Here is a 14970-nt window from a genome sequence, read left to right as displayed (position 1 = left end):
AAATTCCTTCAATGAGTCACTCAACACTCATTAAGAAATCATCATGTCCCTCCTTCTGTAAAGATAATTTCACCTTTAACTAAAATTGTAACATCTATGGAACTTTTAACTTGTAAAGTGCTTAAAGAAAACATATCAGAAATGAAGGACTAGAACATATCAGACATGAAATGGAACGAGAAGGCAATTTACTTCTCATACATTTTTAAGTCTAAGTGACTTAATCTAAGTGATTAACATAGAGAAAAAAATGACAAAGCAGAGCGCTAAATAACAGAAGCTAGTCTAAAACAGGATACAGGAATTCAGCTTGGTGATTTGACAGGGACTGCGCAGTCCCAGCTCTGCTCCTTCCTCCTGCCGTTTTCTTGTAAACAAGGTACCCTCGGGAAGCTCTGTGGGAAGCTTGCTTTAGGGTCTTGGTGCTCCGGCCAAGTGTCAGGCCTAAGCCTCTTAGGTGGGAGAGCCAAGTACAGGACACTGGACCACCAGACACCTCCCAGGCCCACGTAATAACAATCGGCAAAGGTTCTCCAAGAGATCTCCATCTCAACGCAAAGACCTGGCTCCACTCAAAGATCAGCAGCTCCAGGGCTGGACACCCCATGCCAAACAACTAGCAAGACAGGAACACATCCCCACCCATTAGCACAGTGGCTGCCTAAAATCATAATAAGTTCACAGACACCCCAAAACACAATACCGGACGTGGTCTTGCACACAAGAAAGACAAAATCCAGCCTCAACCATCAGAACACAGGCACCAGTCCCCTCCACCAGGAAGCCTACACAACCCACTAAACCAACCTTACCCACTGGAGGCAGACACCAAAAACAAGGGCAACTACAAACCCAGAGCCTGCTAAACGGAGACCCCAAAGACAGTAAGTTAAGCAAAATGAGAAGACAGAGAAATACTCAGCAGATGAAGGAGCAAAGTAAAAACCAACCAGACCAAACAAATGAAGATGACATAGGCAGTCTACCTGAAAAAGAATTCAGAATAATGATAGTAAAGATGATCCAAAATCTTGGAAACAGAATGGAAAAAATACAAGAAACATTTAACAAGGACCGAGAAGAACTAAAGAGCAAAAAAAAAAAAAAAAAAAACAATGATGAACAACACAATAAATGAAATTAAAAATTCTCTGGGGGGCTTCCCTGGTGGCGCAGTGGTTGAGAGTCCGCCTGCCGATGCAGGGGACACGGGTTCGTGCCCCTATCCCGGAAGATCCCACATGCCGCGCAGCGGCTGGGCCCGCGAGCCATGGCCGCGGAGCCTGTGTGTCCGGAGCCTGTGCTCCGCAACGGGAGAGGCCACAGCAGTGAGAGGCCCGCGTACAGCAAAAAAAAAAAAAAAAAAAAAAAAAAAAAAATTCTCTGGAATGAATCAATAGCAGAATAACTGAGGCAGAAGAACGGATAAGTGACCTGGAAGATAAAATAGTGGAAATAACTACCACAGAGCAGAATAAAGAAAAAAGAATGAAAAGAATTGAGGACATTCTCAGAGACCTCTGGGACAACATTAAATGTACCAACATTCGATTCATAGGGCTCGCAGAAGAAGAAGAGAAAAAGAAAGGGTCTGAGAAAATATTTGAAGAGATTATAGTTGAAAACTTCCCTGATATGGGAAAGGAAATAGTTAATCAAGTCCAGGAAGCACAGACAGTCCCATACAGGATAAATCCAAGGAGAAACACGCCAAGACACATATTAATCAAACGATCAAAAATTAAATACAAAGAAAAAATATTAAAAGCAGCAAGGGAAAAGCAACAAATAACATACAAGGGAATCCCCATAAGGTTAACAGTTGATCTTTTAGCAGAACCTCTGCAAGCCAGAAGGGAGTGGCAGGACATATTTAAAGTGATGAAAGGGAAAAACCTGCCACCAACATTACTCTACCAGGCAAGGATCTCATTCAGATTCAATGGAGAAATTAAAACCTTTACAGACAAGCAAAAACTAACAGAATTAAGTACCACCAAACCAGCTTTACAACAAATGCTAAAGGAACTTCTCTAGGCAGAAAACACAAGAGACAGAAAAGACCGACAATAACAAACCCAAAACAATTAAGAAAATAGTAATAGGAACACACATAGATAATTACCTTAAATGTACATGGATTAAATGCTCCAAACAAAAGACACAGACTGGCTGAATGGATACAAAAACAAGACCCATATACATGCTGTCCACAAAAGACCCACTTCAGACCTAGGGACACATACAGACTGAGAGTGAGAGGATGGAAAAAGATATTCCATGCAAATGGAAATCAAAAGAATGCTGGAGTAACAATACTCGTATCAGATAAAATAGACTTTAAATAAAGACTATTAAAACAGACAAAGAAGGACACTACATAACGATCAAGAGATCAACCCAAGAAGAAGATATAACAATTGTAAATGTGTATGCACTCAGAATAGGAGCATCTCAATACATAAGGCAAATGCTAACAGCCACAAAAGGGGAAATCGACAGTAACACATTCATAGTAGGGGACTTTAACACCCCACTTTCACCAATGGACAGATCATCCAAAATGAAAATACATAAGGAAATGCAAGCTTTAAATGACACATTAAACAAGGTGGACTTAACTGATATTTGAAGGACGTTCCATCCAAAAACAACAGAATACGCTTTCTTCTCAAGTGCTCATGGAACATTCTCCAGGATAGATCATATCTTGAGTCACAAATCAAGCCTTGGCAAACTCAAGAAAATTTAAATCGTATCAAGTATCTTTTCTGACCACAATGCTATGAGACTAGATATCAATTACAGGAAAAATCCTGTAAAAAAATATAAACACATGGAGGCTAAACAATGCACTACTAAATAACCAAGAGATCACTGAAGAAATCAGAGGAAATCAAAAAATACCTTGAAACAAATGACAATGAAAACACGACGACCCAAAACCTATGGGATGTAGCAAAAGCAGTTCTAAGAGGGAAGCTTATAGCAATACAATCCTACCTCAAGAAGCAAGAAATATCTCAAATAAACAACCTAACCTTACACCTCCCAGAGAAATGGAAAGAAAAACAAAAATAAACAAATGGGACCTAATAAAACTTAAAAGCAATTAGAGAAAGAAGAACAACAACAACAAAAAAAACAAAGTTAGCAGAAGGAAATAAATCGCAAAAATGAGATCAGAAATAAATGAAAAAGAAATGAAGGACATAAGAGCAAAGATCAGTAAAACTAAAAGCTGGTTCTTTGAGAAGATAAAATTGATAAATCATTAGCCAGACTCTTCAAGAAAAAAGGGAAAAGACTCAAATCAACACAATTACAAATGAAAAAGGAGAAGTAACAACATGACACTGCAGAAATACAAAGGACCATGAGAGATTACTACAAGTAACTGTATGCCAATAAAATGGACAACCTGGAAGAAATGGACAAACTCTTGGAAAAGCACAACCTTCCCAGACTGAACCAGGAAGACAAAGAAAATATAAACAGACCAGTCGCAAATACTGAAATTGAAACTGTGATTAAAAATCTTCCAACAAACAAAAGCCCAGGACCAGATGGCTTCACAGGCAAATTCTATCAAACATTTAGAGAAGAGCTAACACCTATCCTTCTCAAACTCTTCCAAAATACTGCAGAAGGAGGAACACTCCCAAACTCATTCTACAAGGCCACCATCACCTGATACCAAAACCAGACAAAGATGTCACACAAAAAGAAAACTACAGGCCAATATCACTGATGAACATAGATGTAAAAATCCTCAACAAAAAACTAGCAATCAGAATCCAACAGCACATTAAAAGGATCATACACCATGATCAAGTGGGGTTAATCCAGGGAATGCAGGGATTCTTCAATATATGAAAATCAATCAACATGATACACCATATTAACAAACTGAAGGAGAAAAACCATATGATCATCTCAACAGATGCAGAAAAAGCTTTCAAGAAAATTCAACACCGATTTATGATAAAAACCCTCCAGAAAGTAGGCATAGAGGGAACTTACCTCAACATAATAAAGGCTATATATATGACAAACCTACAGCCAACATTGTTCTCAATGGTGAAAAACTGAAACCATTTCCACTAAGATCAGGAACAAGACAAGGTTGCCCACTCTCACCACTCTTATTCAACAGAGTTTTGGAAGTTTTAGCCACAGCAATCCTAGAAGAAAAAGAAATAAAAGGAATCCAAATTGGAAAAGAAGAAGTACAACTGTCACTGTTTGCAGATGACATGATACTATACATACAGAATCATAATGATGCCACCAGAAAACTACTAGAGCTAATCAATGAATTTGGTAAAGTAGCAGGATACAAAATTAATGCACAGAAATCTCTTGCATTCCTGTACACTAATGACAAGAAATCTGAAAGAGAAATTAAGGAAACACTCCCATTTACCGCTGCAATAAAAAGAATAAAATACCTAAGAATAAACCTACCTAAGGAGACAAAAAAACCTGCAGAAAACTATAAGACACTGATGAAAGAAGCAGATGGAGAGACATACCATGTTCTTGGAATGGAAGAATCAACATTGTGAAAATGACTGTACTACACAAAGCAATCTACAGATTCAATGCAATCCCTATGAAACTACCAATGGCATTTTTTACAGAATTAGAACAAAAAACTTCACAATTTGTATGGAAACACAAAAGACCCTGAATAGCCAAAGCAATGTTGAGAAAGAAAAATGGAGCTGGAGGAATCAGGCTCCTTGACTTCAGACTATACTACAAACCGACAGTACCTTCAGTAATGGTACTGGCAGAAAAACAAAAATATAGATCAATGGAACAGGATAGAAAGCCCAGAGATAAACCCATGCACATATGGTCACCTTATCTTTGATAAAGGAGGCAAGAATATACAATGGAAAAAAGACAGCCTCTTCAATAAGTGGTCCTGGGAAAACTGGACAGCTACATGTAAAAGAATGAAATTAGAACACTCCCTAACACCACACACAAAAATAAACTCAAAATGGATTAAAGACCTCAATGTAAGGCCAGACACTATCAAACTCTTAGAGGAAAACATAGGCAGAACACTCTATGACATAAATCACAGCAAGATCCTTTTTTGGCCCACCTCCTAGAGAAATGGAAATAAAAACAAAAATAAACAAATGGGATCTAATGAAACTTCAAAGCTTTTGCACAGCAAAGGAAAACATAAACAAGATGAAAAGACAACCCTCAGAATGGGAAAAAGTATTTGCAAACGAAGCAACTGAAAAAGGATTAATCTCCAAAATATATAAGCAGCTCATGCATCTCAGTATCAAAAAAACAAGCAACCCAACCCAAAAATGGGCAGAAGACCTAAACAGACATTTCTCCAAAGAAGATATACAGATTGCCAACAAACACATGAAAGAATGCTCAACATCACTAATCATTAGAGAAATGCAAATCAAAATTGCAATGAGGTATCACCTCACACCTGTCAGAATGGCCATCATCAAAAAATCTACAAACAGTAAATGCTGGAGAGGGTGTGGAGAAAAGGGAACCCTCTTTCACTGTTGGTGAGAATGTCACTTGATACAGCCACTATGGAGAACAGTATGCAGGTTCCTTAAGAAACTAAAAATAGAACAACCATACAAACCAACAATCCTACTACTGGGCATATATCTTGAGAAAACCATAATTCAAAGAGACACGTACCACAACGTTCACTGCAGCACTTTTTACAACAGCCAGGACATGGAAGCAATCTAAGTGCCCATCAACAGATAGATGGATAAAGAAGATGTGGCAATATACAAATGGACTATTACTCAGCCATAAAAAGAAACGAAATTGAGGTATTTGTAGTGAGGTGGATGGACCCAGAGTCTGTCATACAGAATGAAGTAAGTCAGAAAGAGAAAAACAAATACTGTATGCTAACAGATATATATGGAATCTAAAAAAAAAAAATGGTTCTGAAGAACCTAGGGGCAGGACAGGAATAAAGACGCAGACGTAGAGAATGGACTTGAGGACATGGCGAGTGGTAATGGTAAGCTGGGATGAAGTGAGAGAGTAGCACTGACACATATACACTAGCAAATGTAAAACAGAGAGCTAGTGGGAAGCAGCCGCATAGCACAGGGAGATCAGCTCGGTGCTTTGTGACCACCTAGAGGGGTGGGACAGGGAGGGTGGGAGGGAGACGCAAGAGGGAGGAGATACGGGGATATATCTATACGTACAGATGATTCACTCTGTTATACAGCAGCAACTAACACAGCATTGTAAATCAATTATACTCCAATAAAGATGTTAAAAATAAAATAAAATAAAACAGGATACAAGCAGGATGCGAGTTCACTGACAAATGAAAGCTAACCCAGTTTAAGTAGGAAAGACGAAAGTAGAATTTAGGTTAATACCAAGAGTTGAGCTTCCCACGGTTAGTCTCTGAGAACTGTTTTCACCCTCCCTTAATTTCCCGCTTCTGACTACCAAAACAGTATGACTTAACTAGGCCAAAACAGAACAGTAAGCTAAATACAGTTCATATTAGTCCAATACGAGAGCTTTGCTCTTGCTCTTACTACTCTAACAAATCAAAAATTTTATGTATATGCTTTGAAAAAGACTATTACAGAATGACAGACCTATAAAACTATACCTTTTGTTGTACTTTTCCTCATAAAAATGCAGTCTCAGTTATGCAAATGTGCAATATATAACTGATACTTGGAAGTTAAAGGAAAACAAAATGGGGCATAAAAATCAAAACACAGAGAAATTACAAAATATTTATTTCCCCCCAGAAACAGTTTTCAAAAAGAAAAATCCTATGAAAGGGTACACTGTCTTCCAAACAATATTAAACATACTATGACATACCAAGTTATTGTTTCCCTTTGCCAGTAGATGGTGCTAATCTCCAAAGGTGAGCACTATGAGCTACTGTACTAAAGATGACCTTGCCAATAAGTACATTCACATACTCCCTTAGTTTAGCTTGCTAGAGTTTAAAGTACATTACAAACATCATTTTAATTTCCCAAATTAAAATCAAATGAAGCAAAGATTACACATTTGTTCTCAACATTAAAACCTTAAAAAAGAAAACAGTAAAATATACTATGTCTTTAAGCAGGCATTTTTTATATTTAAGGGTCTGTGAGCACAAAGACAATGTCAGTATTTCCCAAGTCCAAAACAGTACACTGTATAAGTGCAGACTAAAGGACTAGGTAGCCTAGGTTTGAATGCTGGCTCCAGCTATTAGATATCAGTGATTCCTTGGGCAAGTTATTTTACCCTTCTTGCCTCAGATTCCTCATTTATTAAATGAAAATAATAGAGAGCCTACCTCACCAGTTTCTTGTGAGGTTAAATGAGATAATAAATGTAAAGCACTTAGAAAAGTGTCTGTACTACATCAGTGGCTGCTCTTGTTGTTTTGTAATGCCCAACAACTAGAACCAATAAAAATGCTCATCAGAATAAATAAAATACAGTTATTAATATAATAGATTATACAACAGTGAGAAGGAATGTACTACAGCTACTAGCAAAACACAGATGAATCTTAGTAACATAATGTTGAATGAAAAAAAGTCCTAGAGAACTATACAGAGCATAATACCCCATTTTAAAATAGGGCCCAAAACAAATAAAACTAAAAAAATCTATTGTTTAGATATTCATATATATGAATATCTAAAGATATTCATATATTCATATTCACAAAAAGATAAACACAGGGTAGAGGTTAACTGTGGAAAAAGTGCAGCAAGATGGGATTGGGGAGAGAAATGTAAGTATATAAGTTATTGGTAAAGTCCAGTTCTTAGATTAAGTGCAATACAGTAGAGATGTAAATTATTATAACCATTTTGGGAAATGATTTCTCATTATCTAGTAGAGCTTAAAAATCACTTTCCCTATAACTCAGTAAATCTACTCTTAAGCTATATCAAGAGAAAATCTTACCCATGTACATCATGTTCTTAGCAATACTGTAATAGAAAAAATACTAGAAACAACTCTATGTCAACAGAGAAATGGATGAATATACGATGACAATTCATTCTGATAAACTATACAGAAGCGAAAAGTAATAAATTACAAGCATACACAGTAAGACTGAATCTCAGGAACAGAGGCTGAACAAAAAAACCAAGTCACTGAAAAATACATACATATGATTCCATTCATAAAATTTTCAAAAACTATATTATTTAGAAAAATACACGTCAGACCTGCATAGAAAAGTAAAGGAATGAAAGGTACAAAATTAAAGGTAATGGTTACCTATGAGTAAGGAAGAGAGAAGATGGGATCGGGCTGAGGGTGGAGGGTCATACGGGGACATCAAAACTAATGGCAACTGTTCTGGGAAGATGGTGGCAGCAGTAGCTGCCTCGATTTTGATCTCTTCAAATTGCCTCATAAAAACAGGGCAACTGGATAGCAAAGCCAAAATCCCATCCATAGCACTTACAACAAAACTATGTGACAAGGTATCCCTTTAAATCCCAAAATGCAAATGGGTAAAGGCAAATCACCAGCATTCATAGAACTAAACTGCTTGGCAGGAAGAAGAAAGCAGCAAGGTGGCAACTAATGGACCTAAGAACAAAACAGCTTCAAAACAGCTAATGGGAATTCACTGGAAAGCACAGCAGGCCAATCTGGAAAACAACAACAGCTGAAACTGGAAGGATTCTGACATTTCCAATACCAGGTGAGACAAAGGGTCCATGATACCGTCTGAAGGGGTTGGACCAATGTAGTCCCTGTGAACTTTGAAAACTGATCCACCCAGGCTCCTTTCTAGAACAAGTCCAATAATAAGAAGAAACTGCTGATGTAGAATCAAAACTGAGCAGCATAGAACAACAAAAGAAGGGGAAGGTCCAGACCAAACTGGGGAAGGGACCCAGGAAATCTCAGAAAGCAGGTCATCATCTTTTGAACACTACATAAAAACAACAGACACAGGACAGGAGCTCTATGAAGTCAGAAAATCTTTCCTGAATTCCACTTTGTCTTGAAGGTTCAAGAAACCTGATTCCACATAAAAATTACCAACAGAAAAGTATCAAGGTCAAACCCCATACACATTTATTATAAGAGAAAAAAAATCCCTACAATGAAAGTACTCAGGAAAATGGGTCCACAAAACAGGTCAAAACTGCAACCTTGGGCTTCCCTGGTGGCGCAGTGGTTGAGAGTCCGCCTGCCGATGCAGGGGATACGGGTTCGCGCCCCGATCCCGGAAGATCCCACATGCCGCGGAGCGGCTGGGCCCGCGAGCCATGGCCGCGGAGCCTGTGTGTCCGGAGCCTGTGCTCCGCAACGGGAGAGGCCACAGCAGTGAGAGGCCCGCGTACAGCAAAAAAAAAAAAAAAAAAAAAAAAAAACTGCAACCTCCTATTTCAAAACAAGGTAAAGACATTAAGAAAAGCGATACAACACATAAAACAGTGTACATCAGAATGAGAAAAACTGAGAAGTGGAGATACAATACTCAGGAAGAATAAAAAGATAAAGAAAAAAAGTTATTTTAGTAATGAAGACCAAACTAGAAGGAAAACAAAGAGAAATAAAATAACAGTGCCTTCAAAGAAATAGAAGGTAAAAAAGAAAATATGTTTTAAAAATTTAAAAGATATAAAAAGGTTCATTGAAGCAGGGCAAAAAAACAGCCAATAGGACTTCCTGGAGAAAACCAAAGCAGAAGAGTACAAATACTAAAATAACTTTCTCAGTTTAAAAAAACACATGTAGCTACTAAAAAGAACACACCATGTACCTAAGAAGACTGACCCCAAATGACCAACACCTAGAACTATTTAAATTACTAGATGTTAATAAAAAAAGAAAGAAAGAAAAGAAAAGAAACTTTTGGGCATCTAGAAAAGAAGAGCAGGTGACTTATAAGGGAAAGAAAATTAAATGATCATCAGAGTTCTTCACAGCAATGCTTTATAACACAAGAAGACTGAGTAACATATTTAAAATACTCAAAGATAGAACGTATGATCTTATGATTTTATATCCAATAAAACTGACTTTCAAGTAGAAAGACACAAACAAATTGATCAACACATGAGAATTCAGGGACTACTACTCCAAATGAACCTACTAGAGAAAAACCTTCAGAAAACCAAAATTACCAGAGACACAGACATAAGGACTGGTGATAAACATTAAGTATACAGTTAGCTATAAAACTAAGGCTGAATGGGAATAAAAAGGTAAGAGTATAGTACATAATAGCTATTACTATCACAGTGTAGAATAGTACATCTATTTAAAAAAACAGGAAGAGAACGACAAGTGTATACACAAAAAAATTAATATTTTCAGTAATCGTATCAGTGGTGGTGTTCATACTATTACTTCAAAACTATTGTGTATTGCATGAACAATACAGAATAAATGAGCAGTGTTGGAATATCCTAATTCTACCATGTCTTGTGCCCTTAAGAATCAAAATTCTTAGTGTGGGAGAAAGAAGATACATATGTAATGGAAAGAAGTTAAATAAAAGTTCTATGATCTTGAATTTGAATTAGAAATATCAAATGAACTCATGAGTTGTTTTATCCTTATTTTTCCTAGCTCTGTCCACTGAAAAGACCTAGAAACAACCAATTCAGGAATAATGAACATGTCTAGTGCTCAGATTGTGGTCTTGAAATACCATTTCTCACTAAAAGGAACCAGAGCTTCTTAGAGAAATGAGTAATTCCAGAAGAAAGTACAAGATGAATCCTATTTTAAGTAGCAAGGATGCTAATCAAACTCTTAAGAGCCAATCTGAAGAAATTCCCACTGGCCAACAAAGGAACAATTTGAGCTTCAATAATGAGAAAATTCCAGTTTATTGAAATCCATAAAATATGCTTAAATTCATGAGTTCATATTTACTGGAAAAAAAAATTTTAACAAACAAACAAAAAAAACTGGTCACCTTTGGAGAATAGCAGGGGACCAAATCATAATCTTAAAAATTGGTAAATAAAGAGAAAGAATCAAGTATTTATCCTGCCTTTCCTATATGAACTATACAACTGGGTAAACAAATAATAGATGATTAGTAGTAAGTATTTATTTATAATACTATTCCAACTAATACACAGGAAGAAAAGAGAGAATCCGACTATTGCCATTTTGTAATTCTCAGTTAACAGACGATAAGCATTAAGCATAAAAGAGTGCTAATGTCAACAAAAAGAAAGCTAATCAGACATTTTGGGCCTCTTATGGCCTTGCTAAACAAAGGAATCTAACCTGAATCTGATTTGGATTCTGGATAAATCTGCCAATTGTCAGGAAACACAGAGAACAGAGGAATATAATGACCTGCACCATGAGAATGCAATCAACAAACTCATGACTACAGAAAAGTCTACATGTCAAATGACTGGTTCTTCAAGAGATAAACTGTAAGGGAAAAAAGGAATGGAAGGGGAACCTATAAAATAAGAGAGACGTTAGATTTTTTAATGAGCATAATGAAATTATAGTGTCTTGGGATGAACATCTGGATGATAAAATTATAAAAACATCCAAAGAAGTGGTTACCATAAAAGTCAGGATAATAGCGTGTTATCGTACTGATTAAGGTGGGAAGGGGGTTGTGATTGGAATATGACACCCAGAAGGAACTTCTGGGATAGATGGCAAAGCTTTATTTCTTGACTTGGGTCATGGTTTCAAGGATATACCTAACAATAATTCACTAGGCTATATATTTGGGTTTTGTGGTTTTTTGAATTTTCACATTATAATAAAATATTTTTGTAAGTGGCAATTTTTTCCTTAATCTAAATGATGGATATACAAATCTTTATTATATCATAATTCCTTATACTCTGCATATTTTTATAAATGTTCCTTTGTACCTACCCAATATTAATTAAAACTTTTAAATTAAAAAACACATATTGTTCATAATGAAAACTCTTCTTGGTTAAGATCATGCTAAGTTGCAATCCAGACCCTGTCATTTACCAACTCTTCAAGCCTCAATTTCCTCTTATGTACAATGGGCATAATCAAAGATCTCAAGTTAACAAATATTTAAATACTATAGTATTAATTCACTACATAAAAATGCATTTCTTATTTTCCATTTCTAACATGTCTTTTTGTTTCAGCCAAGGAAGTATATATTTACAGACAAGCACTTTTATTTCATTTAGTGTATCACTAACCAAGATCTGTAATTTCTTGCTGTTAATTATATAACTCCCATATAACAGAACACAAGCCGTCCGTTCCTTTAGCAACGTACTTACTGAACTTAGAACAATACTTGGCACACAGTTAACAGAACAAAGTCCCTTCTCTGATAGGCTGCTGTTCTAGTGGAGTGAGACAAACCAACATGAGAAGAAATAAACAGACAACACATCAGACAGTAATAAATCTAGGGGGAAAGAACGAAGTATGATGTGATAGTCATGGGAGAGGAGGTGGTTTTTCAGAGACGATCTCTCCAAGACAAGAAAATATGAGCGTTCTGGGAGAAGAACATCACAGAGAAAAGAGAGCAAGCACAAAGGCGCTGAGGCAGAAGAACATCTTTGTGTTCAAGAAATGGCAAAGCCAACGTGGCTAGCACAGACTGAGCAGGCATACAGTAGAAAGACATTACAACAAAGAGAGTGGAAGGGAAGATTTTATAGGGCCTTATAGGCTACGTTAAGAGTTTTGAATTTTCCTCTCAGTAAGATAAGAAACTATTGAGCACAGGAGTAATATGTTCTAACATTTTAAAATAAGCACTTTATCTACTATGTGAAGAAAAGACTCAGGGGGATAATGAAAGAAGCAGCTAGAACACTTAGGAAGCTACTACAACTGTCCAAGCAAGAGTGGTAGTTAGTATACAGGAGCAGAAGTGGAAGTGATGAAAAGTGTCAGATTCTGGATATCCTACTTTTCATACAGTTTAAGCATCTACACACATAAAAGAAATTCTCCAAAATGTTAATATCCTTTTAAAATATTGCTATAGAAATAAAAGTCCTTGAGAAAGTGTTTTAAAACACATAGCAACTGGAAGAATATACTTTAAGAGATGGTTAAACAAATCAATGAGAGGCAGTGGCTGTTAAGTGGCAAGGCTCTAAAGTCAAACTTACTGGTTTTGGATCCTAGCTCAATCACTTACTAAATACGAAAATTTCAGCAAAGTTCCTCTATGCCTCAGTTTTCTCATTTTTCAAATGGAAATAATAATAGCTACTCCATTGGACTCTGGTGATTAAACATGACAATGAATATAAATAATTTAGCTGACATATGGTAATAACTCAATAAATATTAGCTATCAAATTTATTGTTCTACTCTTAATAGTTTCTACTGCCACTAGTTCCCACTATTTGTCCCATTGCTACTACTATTTATGATATTCCCTTTTATGATTGGTTACATATTCATTTAAAATTATCACAATAAAAATTAACTTCAAGTGCTCCTAATGTTACGTATTTCATTGCTATGGTTTCTAATCAAAAGCACAGTTTTTGCTTTAGGTATAACAAAGCTCTCTGATTTGTATTACACTTTTTTTTAACTTGATGTATCATCCCTCTTAAAGATAACTGAAGCTGAATTTGCAAGAATCCAAAGCAATTCCTACTAACATTTTTTCTTCACTTCAAAACTAAATTCAAAATAAAATTAATGTTAAATTTCATAAGGCTCTGAAAAATCGAACAAAGAGTATGACAATTACCAAAAACAATTACCATAAATATCGTAATCACTTGGACTTTTTGTGTAGTTGGCCACATTCTTGATTATCATGTTGTATAACTGTGTGTATAGGTTAGGTCCACAAGATCAACTGTTGGGGGTCAAATATTTGATGTCCTTTCATATTTGAAATGCTTCCACTAAATATACATAAGACAACAATACCTATCTCTGGGAGAGGATAAGGGAGAAGGGTGAGAAAGAGACATACTTTGCACTTAAAACATCTGACATTATTTGGGTTCCTTCCTTTGCACATGCATTAACTTTTAAGAACATAAAATATTTTTTAAAGAAAAACATTCCATTTACTAACAATTTACCAATTTTTTTGAATGTCTCATAGTTCACCACAATGGCAGCTTACCAGATTGAAGATGCCAGTAATATATTAGTGTTGTTTGCAAGAAACATCAATGGAGGCTCCGCAAGCAGTAGACAAGATAAAATTCCTCCACCAAAGCAGTGGAGCATAGCAGTAAACCAGCTTGACAGAGGATTCTTCCATGCCATCGCCACTGCTCCTGAAATGATAAAGTAAATATGTCATCTGAGGTACTGTATATTAAACAAGTCCTGAGGTACCAGTGGCACTAAAGAAACACACTTCTTAATTTCATAATTTTCTAGAACATACTCATAAGTGTGACAATCATGATCATCATAAAACAAATCTTTTGTTCTTTAAATCAACACTGGAAGTATTTTGGTAAGACGTGGGTGACTTGGGCAACTTTAAAATGCTCTGTTCAGGATCTTACTGCCAGTTTCCTAGTAGTACATTATTACAGACAATCTCCCCAACTACTGTCTCCTTTCATTCCCAACCCTACTGTACGTATGCCGGTTAATATGTCAAAGTGATACACTAAGAAAAGTTTATAATCTTACGTACGTAAGAAAATAAAGCCTGAAATAAATAAACTAAAATTTCAATAGGACAGGCTTGAAATAGAAGAACAAACTAAACCCAGAGGTGAAAGGCTGATGAGGAACAGATATTTACATCATCTCAAATGTCTCCTAACAAATTATTTATTAATTACAGAGGGAAGTAATAACTTTACAGTGGACAAACCTTGCAGACATCACTGTAAACAAACAATATCAGGTGATTCCTGATATTATGCACTAAGACCACATCATCACTTCTATAGTATTTCTACCAAAAATGTATAACCAGAACTAATTTAATTATATGCACTCAAATTGAGGGT

General features: G+C 36.1%; 1 protein-coding gene across 1 annotated transcript in view; it reads right to left on the bottom strand.

Annotated features, from left to right (window-relative positions):
- The window catches only part of LOC308619537 (trimeric intracellular cation channel type B-like), a 289391-nt gene that overhangs the window by 29047 nt on the left and 245374 nt on the right, over positions 1-14970 (bottom strand). The window contains exon 4 of the mRNA XM_081238437.1: positions 14121-14277. Within this exon, the coding sequence (XP_081094563.1) occupies positions 14121-14277 (157 nt within the window). The remainder of the gene's footprint in view (positions 1-14120; positions 14278-14970) is intronic.

The sequence above is a fragment of the Mesoplodon bidens genome (assembly GCF_964165515.1).
Source record: "Mesoplodon bidens genome assembly, chromosome: 6".
NCBI lineage: Eukaryota > Metazoa > Chordata > Mammalia > Artiodactyla > Ziphiidae > Mesoplodon > Mesoplodon bidens.
The sequence above is the reverse complement of the archived record's forward strand: the minus strand, read 5'-3'. Positions and strand labels throughout refer to the sequence as shown.